Raw genomic sequence first — 18,030 nt, forward strand, 5'->3', positions numbered from 1 at the left:
TTCAAAAGCATCAATTCTTTGGCACTCAGCTTTCTTTCTAGTCCAACTCTCACATCCATATATGACTACTGGAAAAACCATAGCCTTGACTAGACGAACCTTTGTGGACAAAGTAATGTCTCTGCTTTTTAATATGCTGTCTAGGTTGGTCATAACTTTCCTTCCAAGGAGTAAGCATCTTTTAATTTCACGGCTGCAATCATCATCTGCAGTGATTTTGGAGCCCCAAAAAATAAAGACAACCACTGTTTCCACTGTTTCCCCACAATTTAGTATAGGAACATCGAAATGCTTAGGATTTACAGTCAGGAGTTAAGAGAACATGTTTTGTTTTTTGTTTTTTAAATCACCTGCCTTCATGTAAAAGATTCTGCAAAAAGCTCCTCCCTCCAAAAATAAAGTTTTCAGCCAGTCACTACAGAAATTATTTAAAATATATTTCAATTAACTTTAGAGAATAAAAAATAGAAAGGGGCTATTTTTATTTGTATGGTCAGATGATATATATAGGAAGGAAATCAGATTAGCACACATGAGCTACTTTGCCTATAAACATGTACAGAGAAAATGGTTTGACTTAGACAAAACACTGAATTTAAAACACGACCTTTGCATTATTTTTTGGAGGTACAGTGAATATATTACTGAATTATGGGTCATTAATTTCTTTTTAATATAATAAGCAGATTTGCTAGGATAAACCAAACTACCCTGCTAAGAAACATGGTACCTTCAAATTAGATAACTAATAATCCAAAGGATAAAAAGCAGGAATATGGACTCTCATTTCACAAAGGATGCTAACACACAATTGATATACCTTTTCTGATTCCTCTCTCATTATGCTTTTACTTTGTATTTTTCAGTGTAGTTTATTGGGAAAAAGAAGATAATGTGTAGATGAAATTTAAAAATAAAAATTTTTTACCAAGAAGTGATCTGGAGGTGAGAGGGAAAGTCAGAGTTGATCTGTTTGAGGAAGAACTAGAGAGAATGAACATTTCTACTGAGGATTATCTAGAGGTTATCATACATCAAACCACAAGGAAATGTAACACAAATATAGACACTTGATGAGAATTGAGTCAGATGACATGTAGCCATGAGATCTATGGAAACTGGTACCCTCCACCAAAAAAAAAGCCTCACAACACACTATTCACCAATTCACCAAGCAACATTAGTATGATGCTTGGCAAAGTTTAGCTCAGTCCCCTCAGGAATTTAGTCTTCCAAACGGTCGAGGTCTCTTTTGGGTCTAAAATCATGACAGACATTTCGAGGTAGCTTGTCAGAAGTGAAACCAAAAGGTCGACTTGCAGTTTCAATAAGTGGCTGACAAGTTGGTTCAGTGAGCATTCCTCAGGTGCCGAACACACGATGCCACAAACATATAGATTTCTGACAGAATAAGTGAAAGAGAAGTCATTTAGTCATGTCCGACTCTTTGCAATCCCATGGACTGTAGCCCACCAGGCTCCTCCATCCATGGAATTTTCTAGGCAAGAGTACTGGAGTGGATTACCATTTCCTTCTCCAGGGGATCTTCCCGACCTTGACTCAAATGTGTAACACACTTGCTTCAAGTTCAAGAGAGGTGATATAAAAGAAACAAACAAAAAGAATAAAAATTCCTAGAAACTGAATCACTTTAAGTGTACGTGGAAGCTTAATAATGAAACTCTGCAGCTTATCTTTTTGAATGTGAATAATCACTCTCCAATTTATTCTAAATTTTATCTTCTAAAAACTTCTATTTCCATGTGTTGGAGGTTTGTTTTCTTTTTTATTTTTTTGTCCTCTAAGGCATTTTATTTGTACGTATTACATCCCTAGAAAAAGAATCCAAGGATTTTCCCTCCTGTATGTTTTCGTCTTGCTTCTTCATGGTCCATGATGCCAGCTGAGGTTGTCAGTACAATGAAACCAAACTGACGGGATGGGAGCAGGTTATTCTGCCATTTTTCTAGATCTTTGAGTTGCACATCAAATCTGGGGCTGATCACTCCACACTTATTTAGCCTGCCTGTGAGGTTCACAACAATTTTCCCAGCCCTGTGATCATCAATGATTTCAAATTCGCCAATGTAACCATGCTTCATCATCACTGTTAGAAACCTGACGATGACCTTGGAGCACGGCCGAATAAGCACCTGGCGTTTGCCTCTCTTTTCGGCGTTGTTGATACTCTTGAGAGCATCAGCCAGGACATTCATGCGCACCATTCTGGCGGCACGGAAAGATGGCGGAAAGAGCTGTTTTCTTTTTTAAACATAAAGATTTCCAGACAGATTTCATCTGTGCATTGAAAAACTGAAAAGCAAATAAAATAAAATGTCAATAGTAATTATCTCAGGGCGATGAGATTGGATGTTTTATTTTCCCACAGGCTTTACTGGGTTTCTATAATTTAGAAAAGTTTTCTTTTTCAGTACATAAAAATAATATATGTTCATTATAGAACATCAAGGTAATTGTTAAATAAAATAAAAATGATACTGGATTTTCTTAATTTGAAGGTCATACCACAGAGAGCAGATTCTTACCAAAATAAGTTAAAATAATATCCAGTTTTCAGCTTCCTAGATAAATTACAACACTGTGAGCAGAATTTTCCAACCTTCTAAAACCAATTGTCTCCTTTTCCTTTCCCCCAAAGCAACTGGTAATTCAGTGCATATTTGAAGGTGAGAGGGAGGAAACTATGTCCTGGTTGGATTAAAAATTTTTGGATGGCTTACGTGCTTACTTAGCTAACTTATCAGGGCAACAGTTCATCACAAAAGCAAAGCAGGAAACATGGACCACCAGTCTCCTGAAAGAGGAGGAAGGGGTCTGGGGGCACAGAGCCCAGCAAGGCATTATTTAACAGCACGTCCAGTATCAGGTGGGCAGGCAAGATGCTGCTTAAAGAAGAATCATTCCCTGGCCATGGTTTCACACTGCAACCACATCTCAGGAATCACCTGGGGCCCAAAAGCAGAGATTTCTGTAGTTTGATAGGATGTGCATGATTTCACTACCACAGTAAGAAGCTTAAAAAAAGCAAACATGGAATTAACTACAAGTATCAACATGATATGTATTAAATGAAAAGTGAAAAACTACACAGACATATAAAAGGGTCTCAAGTGATAAAAGAACACAAAATATTATGTATATTATTACAACTGTGTATGTAAAAACTATTCATATATAATTATATGGACTGGAGGGCACATTAAATCCTTTAAGTAGTTAGGATGAGGTAGTGATAGTTGCTCTGGATAACTTTACCATTTCTTTACCATTTTGTTTACTGAAAGAGCTGTGCATAAAATCAAACTAATTTTAAAAGACACTAAATATAGGTTAAGTGCTAGAGGAGAGATGTGAACCTCATAAATCAAGCCTTCTTCAAAACTTCTAAATTCTAGAGCAAAACATCCTTGAGCTTCAAAGAAAAGGATTACTGGCTGATTACTACAAACAGTGACCACTTCAGTTTAGGGGTTCCCAGATCTTTCAGTCTGTTATACACAGTATCCACTAGGGGTCACCCTTATGTTTAAATAGGGATGATAAAATGTTTAACAATAAGTTTAGACAAATTTTCATTTCTTCTACAACACAAAGCCTCCTTTTTCAATGGTCGGCATGTACATAATTTACTGTTCTCCGACAAAAAGAGACACCAGAGTCTCCCATGATTCTCCTGTTGGAACATAACAACAATGGTAACCTGGAAAAGCTGATCTTTAGTATAAACTATGCAAAATTTCCAATTCAGGTACATGGAAGAAAGCCAACTTCAGCTTCTTATCTTTCAACTCTGCCAATGATTTAACAGGCATTTTCATCTGCAAGAGTCATAGAGGGAAGGAGGATGTGCTCTGAGAACCAAGGAATACAATGCTTCAACTTCTTGGAGTGATCAAAGTAGACATGCTCACTGGTCTCAGCACAGGGGTCCAGAGAAGACACCATTTTCTTTACTATAGTACTCATAATAAATAAGTGATCATTCATTCATGTGTATCTTTTATATCGTGGTATGTGCCGAGAGGGAAAAAAAAAAACCAAGGTTCTCTGAGTCTATATAACGAGGAATTTAATTTATACTAGAGTTTTAGGGACGGTCTGTTAAAAGGAGACTCTGATGTAGGTTTCAGTTAGGCGCAGGAGTGGCGGTGGTGGGGGTGTCCCTGGGGGAGGAGCTACTTTATACAAAAGCATGGTATTAGAAGAAGTCCAGTGAGGGAGAAAAACCTTGACAGGCCTGAGAAAGATCGAAGGGGCTGAAGAGGTGGAGTGAGACAAAACAAGGCTGGAGAAGAAAAGCGGGGTCAGGTCACTTGTCCTAAACCAAAAGAGCAGACTTTGAAGGGATTTGGACAGGAAATGACAAAATAACAATGATAATACAGTACTATGGCTCTTTAAACTTTCAAAACACCATCTCATTCTATATTCACAATAACATTATCTGATAGATACCCTGAAGGAAGCAGGACATCCATCACAGATTAAATTTATTTTCCTACAGTGAGAGTGTGTCCATAATCACCTTGAATCATTATATAAACAGAGCCTCCACTCCCATCTCCACCCTCCACCCTGGGTGAAGGTACCCTGAATCACTCAGAGATTCTTCCCTGGGAAGAAGAATCTCTTCTCTCACTGAAGAGAGCCTTCCTCAGAAGGCTGAGTGATTAACCAGCCTTACTGCCTGTGGGCAGGGAGGAAAGAGTCTGCCTTTTAAGTATGGAAAGCGGCCACCTGCCCATGGTCAGTCCTACGGGTGGATTCTGGGAGGGAGAGGAACTGGAGGTTCTGGGTCTGAGAAGCTTCCCAGGCCACTTGGCATCAGGAAAGAACACAATACCAAGAGCTTTGCCCTGAGAATTCAAGTGGGGTGTCTTGGCTGAGCCTAGCAGAATGGCTGAGGTGGGACCCAGGTTTAGCACTGGGTTAGCACTACCGATCACAAAGTAAGGGCGGGTTTTCATCAGCGCCCCATGAGGCATTGAGGGCGGCAGCAGACAGCGCGGCTCTTCCCTTTCGGACGTGGAAGCTGCACTGACCACCTCTCCTCCTGCACTACCGGTATCCCAGGGGGTTCCTGCATAATCCAAAAAGAAAGAGAAACCCAAAAAGAAAAACAGTAGACTTCCTTCTAATGAGGCATGCGGGGACAATAAGATTGTAACGCATGCTCCCGTTCATAGTGACTGTACTACTGTCCAAACCTAGCAAATAAAAGGGCAGAACTGGGACTGGAATGTTCTTTTCATTATGCTGTGATCCTCACTTGGGAAGGAAATTCTGAACTAAAATGCGATAGAGGAAACAGAATAGCTCCCACCCTCCCACTCCCATCACAAGAAAAGGCACTCTGTCTCAGTTCAGTTCAGTCGCTCAGTCATGTCCGACTCTTTGCAACCCCATGGACTGCTGCACGCCTGGTTTCTCTGTCCATCACCAACTCCCAGAGCCTACTCAAACTCATGCCCATCACGTGAGTGATGCCATCCAACTATCTCATCCTCTGTCGTCCCCTGCTCCTCCCGCCCTCAATCTTTCGCAGCATCAGGGTCTTTTCAAATAAGTCGGTTCTTTGTATCAGGCAGCCAAAGTATTGGAGTTTTAGCTTCAGCATCAGTCCTTCCAATGAATATTCAGGACTGATTTCCTTTAGGATAGACTGGCTGGATCTCCTTGCAGTCCAAGGGACTCTCAAGAGTCTTCTCCAACACCACAGTTCAAAAGCATCAGTTCTTCAGCTGTCCAACTCTCACATCCATACATGACTACTGGAAAAACCATAGCTTTGACTAGATGGACCTTTGTTGGTAAAGTAATGTCTCTGCTTTTTAATATGCTATCCAGGTTGGTCATAGCTTTTCTTCCAAGGAGCAAGCGTCTTTTAATTTCATGGCTGCAGTCACCCTCTGCAGTGATTTTGGAGCCCTCAAAAAGGTCTCTCACTGTTTCCATTGTTTCCCCATCTATTTCCCATGAAGTGATGGGACCAGGTGCCATGATCTTTGTTTTCTGAATGCTGAGTTTTAAGCCAACTTTTTCACTCTCCTCTTTCACGTTCACCAAGAGGCTCTTTAGTTCTTCTTCGCTTTCTGCCATAAGAGTGGTGTTATCTGCATATCTGAGTTTACTGATATTTCTCCCGGCAATCCTGATTACGGCTTATGCTTCATCCAGTCTGGCATTTTGCATGATGTACTCTGCATATAAGTTTAATAAATAGGGTGACAATATACAGCCTTGATGTACTCCTTTCCCGATTTGGAACCAGTCTGTTGTTCCATGTCCAGTTCTGACTGTTGCCTCTTGACTTACATATAGATTTCTCAGGAGGCAGGTCAGGTGGTCTGGTATTCCCATCTCTTTAAGAATTTTCAACAGTTTGTTGTGATCCACACAGTCAAAGGCTTTGGCGTAGTCAATAAAGCAAAAGTAGATATTTTTCTGGAACACTCTTGCTTTTTCAATGATCCAACAGATGTTGGCAATTGATCTCTGGTTCCTCTGCCTTTTCTAAGTCCAGCTTGGACATCTGTAAATTCATGGTTCACATACTGTTGAAGCCTGGCTTGGAGAATTTTGCGCATTACTTTGCTAGCGAGTGAGATGTGTGCAATTGTGCAGTAGTTTGAGCATTCTTTGGCATTGCCTTTCTTTGGAATTGGAATGAAAACTGCCCTTTTCCAGTCCTGTGGCCACTGCTGAGTTTCCAGATTTGCTGGCATATTGAGTGCAGCACTTTCACAGCATAATCTTTTAGGATTTGTAATAGCAACTGGAATTCCATCACCTCCACTAGCTTTGTTCGTAGTGATGCTTCCTAAGGCCCACTTGACTTCACGTTCCAGGATGTCTGGCTCTAGGTGAGTGATCACACCATCATGGTTGGTTATCTGTCTACCTAATATTTACATAGCTGGGAATGTTCTATAGCATTCCAAAATGCTATTCTTGATTTCAACAGTCAGTTTTAGGTTCACGTCCCTTTGCATTTCCTCAGTATTTTGTTTAGAACTTTCTTACAGGGCTTTTTTTCACTCTGTATTTTATGATTATTTGTATACCTATCTTATCTTTCCTATTAAAGTATAAATAAACTTGAGGTCAGAGATCTTAACTCATTTTGTATATCCTGCAATAATGAACTGGGTCCTATACTGAAGGACCGAAATTTTTGGTTAAGATAAATAATTATGATCTTGTCTGTCTCTTCACTTCCACCAATGATAGGGGGAGTGGGTGGAAAAACCAAAGACAAAAATGAAGAGGTACCAACCGTTAATCTGAGAAGTCTGCTTATCTGTGTATCTCTAAGCCACACAACGTTTATGCAAAAATTTGTGCCTCTCAAAATCTTCATATAATCATATGAGGTCATTAAGAAAAACAGGATAACAGAGTATCCTTGACAGGAGTTATCAGAGTCTTTAGAGAAAAAGGATAAAATTTCCAAGGCTTTCTTTTGTTTAGTTCTAACTTGGTTATACACACATTTGCACAATCTCAAAGGCAGGACTGAACTCAGAAGAGCTGTGATGGAAGGGGTGTGGAACAACTGGCACGCTCAGCGTATGTACATACACTCTAACAGTGGTGAGCAAATACCCTCTATCAATATAGGCAGCAACCACAAAAGGAATCTGAATTTGGCGAAAAACTTTGGATCACCAGTACTTCTTACCAGGACAAGCTAGAAAATGCCAACACATAACCATATTCATAAACTGACATGTCTTACCCCGAAAAGGGCAGCAGGTAAGGGCCTGGGGAAAAAATAATTGAGGAAATCTAGGTCAGGAAGGAATATATAAAAGGCGAGATCCTCTTTTGAAGCAGAAGACAAATACTATTAAATGCAGTGAAAGACAGCAGGACAAAGTCAAAGGATGAAGGAAGAAAAACAAATACACAAAGGTCTCAATGATCTCAAACACACGAAGACAGAATGGAATGTGTACATCAATGCCATCAAAAACAGACGCTGCAGTGATGTCCTAAAGCAAAGGATGTGGGGCCAAGAGAAGATGTCGTTGTTGGACTTCACGGCAGTTTTAAATAGTGTAGAATTGTAAAACAGAGCTGAGGCAGGGCTCTACCTTGGAACCACCCAGAGAAGGGAGGCTGCCGAGTTAATCTAATCGGGCTGTGATAAGAGACCGTTTGATCAGCTTGCTGGTGCACAGCCAGCAAAAGAGGCACTGACGTCTTTGCAGTCTTTCAGATTGATAGAAATGATCTTCGTACAAGTTTTGAACAATCCTCAAATAGAAATGTTAGAATAAAGTATTCTGATTAAACATGGCAGAATAACACATCTCCCTATCCCCTACTCCTTCCCAAAACACCTCTAGAAAGATAATGAAGGCCTGCAGCAGGATAAGGGAACAATCAGTTCAGGAAGAGAGATGGCATCAAGAGTTGTCTCTAGAAATAATAATAAAATGATGGATTAGCTGTTTAAAAAAAAGGAAAGGTAATCCTAGTAAACCAAGTGATTTAGCTGTGAATAATATTTATATAATCAAAATAAGGCAAGCACTGAATGCTGATTTAGGAACAACAAAAGTAATACACTGAAAAAAAAAAAAAAAACTAATACACTGAACACACAGCGCACAGTGAGTATGAGATGGGAGATGAGAAGGAAAGATAAACGGAAAAGGAGTGTGTGATATCCAGGTGGTTGGGCAGGAATGATAAAAAGGAAAAATTCTAATCTTTTATAGTAGGAAATGAATAAATAATGTCTCGAGTTGGGGGGAAAAAAATTAAGTAGTACTGGCAAAATGTTACACAGAAATAGAGAGGTAAACACCTGAAGAAACGGTTAAAACAGTTGAAAGAAGTGGTCTCTGGGGAAGAAGAGGACACTGCTTATTTTTGTTGTTGTTACAAACCTCACAGTAGTATTTGATTATTTAAAATAATTCATTAATTTCATTTTAAAAATAAAAAAGTGAAGAGGAATGCTAAATCTCCAATGAAAATGAATATGCTCTGTACAATCTCTTGAGATTCAGTAGATCTAAATGAAAAGATCTACTGAAGGTGGAGACAAGCTGCCAGGACCAATAATTCTCCAATCCGTAGAGTAATCTGCTTCTTTCATTACCTGACACTTTCATCTTCACAGATGTTTGTGCACTCAGTCACGCAGTCATGTCTGACTCTTTGCAACCCCATGGACTGTAGCCCACCAGGCTCCTCTGTCTGTGGGATTTCCCAGCCAAGAACACTGGAGTGGGTTGCCATTGCCTTCTCCAAGGGGATCTTCCTGACCCGGGATGGAACCCACATCTGCACTGGCAGGTGGATTCTTTACCATTGCGCCACCTGGGAAGCCAACAGATGTTTACGCAAGGAAATATTCTAAATTCTAAATGTTCCTTCTGTTTAGTTCCATCTACTATATGCCAGATACTCATGCCACAAACTGGGGATGTAAAGAATTAAAAATAAAAGTAAAAGAAAATGTTCCTGATTTTAAAGACCTTACAAGTCTTGTATGGGAAAAATACACATGGACAATCCATGTTCATCTATGGAACAATCTATGGGGCAGTCAGAGAGAGATTCTTAAAAATGCAACTCAGGTCATGGGAGTGCAGACTGTTTGTGATAGAGCTGGTCAAGGAAGCCGTCTTAGTGTCAGCCCTAGTTGAGCAAACCCCTAGCAGACAAGAGAGCAAGCCAGGTGATCTCAGGCTGTCTTGTCCAGTGCTAGTTGCTTGTCTCAACGGTACTTGGAATACAGAAAGCACTTGGTAAACACATGCTGACCTGAGGTTCTGTCAGCAACCCCCTTATCGAAATACAATAAACTCTTTTCTATTAAAGCCACTTGGAAATAATCAGCTACTTGTATCCAAAGTATCTTCAAGATTAGACTACAGGATCAGACTGGGATGCTATCTCACTAGACAAAACCTTTCCTTTTCCTCTAACTCCAAGAATGGCCAAGAGTGACTAATTTACAGAGTGAGAGCATACGTGGTTTGAAAATTCAATTCTTTGGGCCATGCCAAAAGACAGTTAATTTCTGGCCTCTTCTCTCTGCGAAGCTGCTAACTAAGGCATGTGGGAAGCTTTATATCTAGACTCTCATAGCTTCCAGTGACTGAAAGATATTCTATGGGTTACTCCTTTTGAAGAGCATATGGCTCAGAACAAGGAGATATAGGACTTTCCTGGTGGTCCAATGGTTAAGAATCTGCCTGCCGGGAGAGGGGATCAGGATGGGGAACACATGTAAATCCATGGCTGATTCATGTCAATGTATGGCAAAAACCACTATAATATTGTAAAGTAATTAGCCTCCAACTAATAAAAATAAATGGAAAAAAAAAAAAAAGAATCTGTCAGCCATGGCAGGGGACATGGACTGAATCCCTGGTGTGGGAAGATTCCACATGCTGTTGGCAGCTGAGTCCATGTGCCACAACTACTGAAGCCCAGGCACCCTTGGGTCCGTAAGGTGCAACAAGAGAAACGGTAGCAATGAGAAGCCCGCACACCGCAACTAGGGAGTGGCCCCTGCTCGCTGCAACCTGAGAAAAGCCCCTGCAGCAACGAGGACCTGGCACAGCCAGAAATAAATAAATAACTTTAAAAAAGAACAAGGAGATATGTACCTGCCACATCCTCATTTCTCCCTTGTCTCTCACAGGGAGAGCATCTTGAGGCCCTGGATATGGTTTTAATCTTTATCAAGATATGAATTTCACACAGCCTGGACCTTAAATATCAGATAAAGTTTGGGAACAACAGTCAGTTCCAAAGTTGGTGGGTTTAAGTGACTTTCAAGGGTAGTTTTGACACATCAGATTTTTGTCATATAGTAAGTTTAAAATCTATCCCTGTGGTGATAGTGAATTAAGCTTTGTTTATAATAAACTGTCCTTACTCAATTTCCACTAAGTATTTTCTTCAACCTTGTGTTCTCATCCCTATTTCCCCATTTGTGCTGTTAGATTGTTTTTTTTCTGAAGTCCTATTTTAAAGATTTATGTAACATTTGAAAAAAAAATCTAAAATATACATAAATATGCACCCCAAGATAACTCCAGATCAATTCTGTACAGAAAAATCACTCACTAAATTTTTAGATAAGCATGTGTATGTAATTGTTCTAGCAGTACAATGCTGCAGGCAGTATTAATTTTTTCTTTCAAGAGAGATTGGTGGAGAATGTTACTTTTATACACTATACTCAAAGAGCTACCCTCAGTGGAGCGTCTCACAACTGGAAACAATGAAATCCAACAAGATGACAGTTTGAAAGAAGTTGAATCCCTCTAGAAGTAGCAAACTCCTACTAAAAGCGTTAAACTGACTTTCATTTAATTCTATTCAGTAAGCTTAAAATCTGGGCTTCCCAGAGGCTCAGCAGTAAAGCATCTACCTGCAACACAGGAGACTCAGGTTCGATCCCTGGCTCGGGAAGATCTCCTGGGGTAGGAAATGGCTACCCACTCCAGTATTTTTGCCAGGAGAATCCTATGGACAGAGGAGCATGGTAGGCTACAGTCCATAGGGTTCTAGAGAGTTGGACATAACTGAGAATGCATGCATGCATACAGGCATAAAATCTTCATTAAATCCAACGTCATTTAAAAAAAAAACAAAATCTAAATACCTCCTTCAAAATCTACAAAGATACATGAGGTAAAAATGTCAAAGGGTAATCTTTTCTTTTGCTACAGAACCTGTATAACATAACCAGCCCTAGAAACAATCCATTTCTGGGAAAGATTAATAGGTTTAAGAACAAAGGTGGGAAAAGTGACAAGTGTAAATTGAGAGAATTTTTTACCACCAAGAAACTCTGATTAAAATACGTAACTATTACAAGATAAACTTCAGGAAGAAGGAAATTGAACTGAGAGGAAAGAGTCATATATGCAAAGCAATAGTGAACAAAGAAACAGATATTAACTACTATTAACTACACAGAACAATAGTAACTAATAATTGAGGGGGTATGTAGACAAGGAGGTACTAAAAATGCATTTATTCTTAAAGTCCTCGTGTTGTTTGGGAGGAGAATTAAGGTTCTAATTGTGACTTGATTTTGAACAGGCTGTTCTCTGACCACAGTCAAACGGAGAAACACTCACCTTTGTAAAGAAAACTGAAAACCTAAGCATCTGACTCAGGAAACTTAGAAAAGGAATGCAAGGAAGGAAAAACATACAGAAGCCGAAAATAATAAATGAGAAAATAAAGACACACTAAAAAGAAGATCAACAAAATTAAAAGCTTGTTCTTTGAAATGACAAACCTCTGGGAAGACTGATCAAGAGAAAAAAGAGAAGAGATAAGAGTTACACACAAAGCAAAGGCTTTAAAAATAAAGAGAATACTGTCATTAACAATAAATTTGAAAACTTATACAAAACAGACAAATTCCTAGAAAAATTAAACTTACAAAAACTGACTCATGAAGAAGCGGAAAATGTAACTTGGTAACAGGCAAGAGATGGGGAGTGAAGAGACTGCTGAGATGACTTTTAAGCCTAGTTGTTGGGCTTATGCATGGGAGTTCTATTCACTCAGAAGTGGAAACTAGAAGTCTGGGAGACGCTGGATAATGTATTAATAATTTTGTGTGAACGTACACATGTAGGGAGGGGAAGGTGGTGGTGGTGGTACAGGTGGTGTGAGCATAATCATACCTAACATTTAATGGATATGCTTGGATAGGTTGAAATGAAGGCTCCTTAAAGACATATAAATGGAGTTGTTAAAAATGCAGTTGGATCTATGATCAGGAGCTCAGGAGACATCTGAGTTGAAGACACATATTTGGGAGTTATCTATAAATGATAATTAAAGCCACAGGGATGGCTGAAAAGCTCTAGAGAGACAGAGCATTGCTTCTCCATACCAGCAACTGCAGCATCACCTGGGAACCTGACACAAATGCAAATTCTCAAACCTCAACCTGGACCAACTGAATCAGAAACGCTGAGAAGGGACAGGGCCTTGCAAACTGTATATACAAGAAGTTCCCCAGTGACCCCAGTGCAGGCTAAAATTTGAGAACCACTGCTGTAGAGTGAGATGTCAAGAGGGCTTGAGGTTTTGCCTTGAAAATTCCAAGATTTAACAGAAGAGGAGGAGCCGACAGAGATGACTAGGAGCAAAAGAGGGGAGTGAGAAAATGCGGAGACTGTTTCTAAAGAAGTGTTTGAAGAGGTAGAGTGGCAAGGGACTGGGACAGGCTGAGAAGTGAACAGGTGCTCAGGAAACAGGGATAATAAGCAGAGACAGTTCTCAGCAGTCTGATCATAAAGGAGAGAGAGGATAAAGGTGGAAGAGGTAGACTAAGGAGGATTTTTTTAAAGAGAAGAGGAATGAGCATGCTGATCTGCTGGGGTAAGAATCTGCCTCAGAGGGAGAGGGTGACTGCACAGGAGGGTCGGGGAGGGGACTGCAGCGGCACATCAAGAGGCAATGCAGCCGTCCGCCTCGGCGGGGGAGACTGTTACTACTTAGAGCATTTAGAATTGCTATCCATGGTGATAACAAAAAGCAGACCAACTCTGTGTTGGCTTAATTACCGCTTTTCAAATTTCTACAGATACTGCACCCCTCACTGCTTGCACCAGGGTGGCTCACTCCCACTGCCCTGTCCTTGGTGTCACTGGGTGATAGTATAAGATTTCTGAAAAGGGAGGAGGGGATGGGATCCAAAGCACTGGTGGAAGGACTGCCCTTGGCTAGGACAGAGAGATCACCTTTCCAACCAGAAGGCAGGAGGTCATCAACATGATGGGCACTAATATGGTGAGTTTGAAGTTCTGACAGCAGGAAGCTGAAAGAGCTGCCATCAAATGACTTCTGTTTCCCCCATGAGGTCACGTGCACAACCATCCCTACTGTGAGATGCCATGTCACACTCCCTTGACCTGCTGTAATTAAATGTCTGATTTGTCAAATCCATGCTCACTTACCAACCTTCTATATGTGATCAAGCTCCCCATGTAGGCCTGCCCGTGGGGCAAGAATGTGCTGACCACACAGACTAGAGTGTGCCTCAGTGGTTTCTCATAGTAAATTGATAAACTGGTTTTGGAACATGATTTAGTTTCTATATAACCTGACTACAGGTAGCAGACAGAGCATGGTCCTTTTTATAGTCACATTCCTTACTGTGTTCTTTTCTCAGGATCTGATTGCTTTTGCACAAAGTGACTACAGTAAATCTCTGGGCCTACAGAGGCATGGGCCAGATCCATAATTAAGCAGCCAATCAGAGGACTCCCCTTCTGTGCCATGCCTTGCTCAGCAAAAGCTGGCTTTTCATTAGCTGTCGCTGGCCTGATTTCTATCTCTTTTCTCTCAATTCATTTCTACATCCATCTGTTCATTAAGATACTTTAAACTGGCTATCTAGGCATTGACCTACTAGTTTTTACAGGGAGGAATTCCCAAGAATAATGCAGGAAATAAAACAAGGACTTTGGTGAAATCTATTGGTATACCACCATTATTATTTATTCCACTATTCATTCAACAGATATTTACAAACTATATACTTTGTGCAAGGCTTAACATTAGAACCATGGAGGCTCCAAAGTCCTCAAGGGACTTATAATCCAAAAATAAAAGCAATGATTATTAGTTCCACAAAAAACAGTCATGTGAAAACAGACTCTGATTGCAGAGGGGAAATGAGAAATAAAGAAAAAATTCCTCATAGTAAAAGTGATTAAAGTAGAAACAGGCCATCAGAGGAAATCCTGGATGCTGAGTAACTTCAAAAATATGATGACTTAGAAACAGACAGACTTGCCTGGAGGCAAAGGTTCCAGCAACCCGTCTGGAAATAAGCACAAAAGTGACTCAGGACTTTCTGATATATAAAGAACATGCCAGTCTTTCTGCACAAGTCAGGCTGCAAAAAGGTTTATTTAGGGTTCTTATCCCCAAATCCCCAGGTACTGCAATCTTTGGGTTGTCCTGCAATACTGAATCTGTCCCTCCTTCGTATCTTTGCCTCCCTTGCTTCTCTCCATCACAGTTCATACTCAAGCATTAGATGCAGTTTTTCTATGACCTAGAATCTTCTACCATTGAATCATGTCAGCGACACACAGACACAGTGACTACCACCCAAGTTCTGTATGAATGATTTGATGGCCCTGGGTATTTTTAAAGTGCCTACCACGCAGCAGATGCTCAATTAAGATTCATTTCCTCCTTTCTTTCCTTCTGTTTTTTTTTGTCCCCCTTCCCTGGTGAGGAAGGAAGGGAAAAAACAGGAACCAACAAAAAAGACAGATCTCCAGTAAGATAGCATTCATTAGTGTAAAAATACTGAGAAGGTTTAAAACCACTTCTCATTACCTACCTTGTGTCTGCGGGATGTAAGGAGACAGGAGTTTTGACCTTTTCTTTTCATAACCCTTCTGTGTGATGTCCCCTAAAATAGCAAGAACAGAAATAGGTTACTCATTATTCTTACTCTGTGGTTGTTCACTGTAAAAATAAAATTAATTACAGAGTGTTACAGAATTACCACATAGAGAGTAGGGAAAAAAATGTATGGTTCCTTGCCAAGGATTTTGCTATGTGTGATTTCCCACAGGCTTGGAGCTGACTTCTTGTGGAAAATTGCAGGGCTGGTCCCTCCCTACACCAATCTAGCGGTGCAATGTGCTACATTCCATGTCAGAGATCCCCAAGTTCCTAGGCACCCCTTGTTTCCATGGCATTTAAGATATACTAAAATGGAATGTGCCAAGGCTAGCAGACAAACGATCTTCTTTCTCTCCAAGATTTCACTCTGACCAAATGAATGCAACTGACTGGAGAAGTATTCAATTACACAGCTATACAGAACCACATAAAATCACAAGTCTAGTTAAGGGGAGAAGTCAAGGTTCAGGCACCGGGATGGGATTTCTGGAAGGCCCTTCTGCACCCTAGGACCTGTGCTGGAACCCGGAGCTGGAATCCCCACATCTTCTCCACTTGGTTCACTGGTTTGTATTTTTGATATATGTGTATGTCTTTTTCACAAGGTTAAATGGAAAAGTCTATGTGAAGCACACAGAAAAGTACATACATGATAAATGCCGTAAGGATAAAACTGATTAACAGAGGAGAAACTATGGCGCTGAAGACTTCAAGAATCTGCTTCGTTCTAGAGAAAGGGTAGAAAATGGATGGGCAGAGAGTAGGGTTAAAAGGACCAGGAAATCAGCAGGAGAACAAAGGGACATTCAAGGGACAGTGAGTAATTCAAAGCTGGGGGAATAAATATATCCGGTGAATAAATACATGTGATGGTGGGGGAGGAAGCTCATACTGATGGATACAGAGATTCGAACTCATGGGTGATGGAACGTCAGATATGTTGGTCTCAGCATTTGACTGATGGAGCAGATGGTGGAGATGAAGCAGGGCTCACTGAACAGCTTCAATGGAGAAGTAACACTCACAGATCATAGAGTGCAGCAAGTTCACTCTTTCTGAGGAATGTGGAACCACAGGTAGAAGCCAGAGAGAGAAGAGCTTGCCCTGTTGCTACTATAGTGATCTGGGCAAGATACTAGTAGCTTAAATCAAAGATAGAGGTAGAAGGGATGAAAAGAAGTGACTGGATTAAGACAGACGCTACTGAGTAGGAACACTGAGTGGGATCTGATGACTGATTCAGTGTAGGATGGAGGCTTCTGGCTTGAGCAACCAGGCAGATGGTCATGATATTCTCTGACAGAGATATACCCCAAGAACGGGGTTGAAGAAGATAAGAGTTGAGCTTATTAGGAAAAGTCTATGAGACACGCAAGAGAAGATGTTCAATCAACAGTTGGCTATATGAATCTAGAATTTTGGAAAGAGATACAGATTTGGAACTATAAGGATATAGATGGAAAATAATACAATCTCTGGAGAAATGTGGTGATTTCTAACAAAATTCAGATTCATCAACTGCACTTCTAGGAATTTATTCAATGATAAAATTCACAGAGGTGTACAAAAATCAACATAAGAATATTCCCTAAGTTATTCTTTGAATGGAAACACTGGAAGGACTCTAGACACTTATGTTACAGACCATGTGTATCAGTGGCTTTCAAATTGGAATGGCTCTACCCTCGAGGGGACAACTGACAATGATTAAACACGGGTTCAATCCCTGGTCCAGGAAGACCCCACAAGACCTGGAGCAACTAAGTCCATGCGCCACAACTACTGAGCCCATGGGCCTAGAATCCATGCTCTGCAACAAGAGAAACCATCACAATGGGAAGCCGGCTCACCCCAACTAGAGAAAGCCGATGTGCAGCAATGGAGACATTTCTGTCACAACTAGAGGATGGGGTGTTACTGGCATTTAGAAGATATAGGCCAGATGCCGCTAAATATCCTGCAATGCACAGGACAAGTCCACAACAAAGAATTAGCCAGTCCAACATGTCAGTAGCACTGAGGATGAGAAACCTTGATCTACAGAAAATTTTGCAGGTATTCCAAATGTACTGCCACAGGAAGCTGTCTAAAATATATTAAGGGTAAAAGGTGAGCTGCAGAAGAGTAGGTATAATAGGATCTAATTATTTTTTAAAAAGTAACATGTTTGCATATATAAAGAAAATAGTCTAGAAGAGCATATATACTTTAACAGTATTTTACCAAAAAGAGCCTGAATGACTTCTATAGTCTCAATAAAGTTTTTTTTCCTGAAGAACAAAGGGTTCAGGACTTTTCTGGTGGTCCAGTGATTAAGGCTCTGAGCTTCCAGTGCATGGGGCCCAGGCTTGATCCCTGGTCAGGGAACTAGGATCCCACATGCTACATAACTAGGAGTCTGCATGCCACAACTAAGACCCAGCACAGCCAAATAAATAAGTGAAACAAATATTTAAAAAAAAAAAAAAAGGAATGAAGGGTTCTGGGCTTCCCTGGTGGTCTAGTGGTTAAGAATCCATCTGCCAATGCAGAGGACATAGGTTCAGTCCCTGGTCCAGGAAGATTCCATAAGACTTGGAGCATCTA

At 40.5% G+C, this 18,030-nt stretch overlaps 2 protein-coding genes across 3 annotated transcripts in view; both read right to left on the reverse strand.

The window, feature by feature from the left end:
- DIP2B (disco interacting protein 2 homolog B) overlaps window positions 1-18,030 on the reverse strand; it is a 224,034-nt gene that overhangs the window by 94,934 nt on the left and 111,070 nt on the right. For both annotated transcript variants that reach the window (XM_043884446.1, XM_043884442.1), the window contains exon 2: window positions 15,377-15,448. In XM_043884446.1, the coding sequence (XP_043740381.1) occupies window positions 15,377-15,448 (72 nt within the window). The remainder of the gene's footprint in view (window positions 1-15,376; window positions 15,449-18,030) is intronic.
- On the reverse strand, window positions 1,798-2,269 carry LOC122681895 (40S ribosomal protein S15a). The gene has a single exon (XM_043884472.1). The coding sequence runs from the start codon at window positions 2,223-2,225 to the stop codon at window positions 1,833-1,835; it is 393 nt and encodes a 130-aa protein (XP_043740407.1). The 5' UTR covers window positions 2,226-2,269; the 3' UTR covers window positions 1,798-1,832.

This window comes from Cervus elaphus, chromosome 3 (genome assembly GCF_910594005.1).
Source record: "Cervus elaphus chromosome 3, mCerEla1.1, whole genome shotgun sequence".
NCBI lineage: Eukaryota > Metazoa > Chordata > Mammalia > Artiodactyla > Cervidae > Cervus > Cervus elaphus.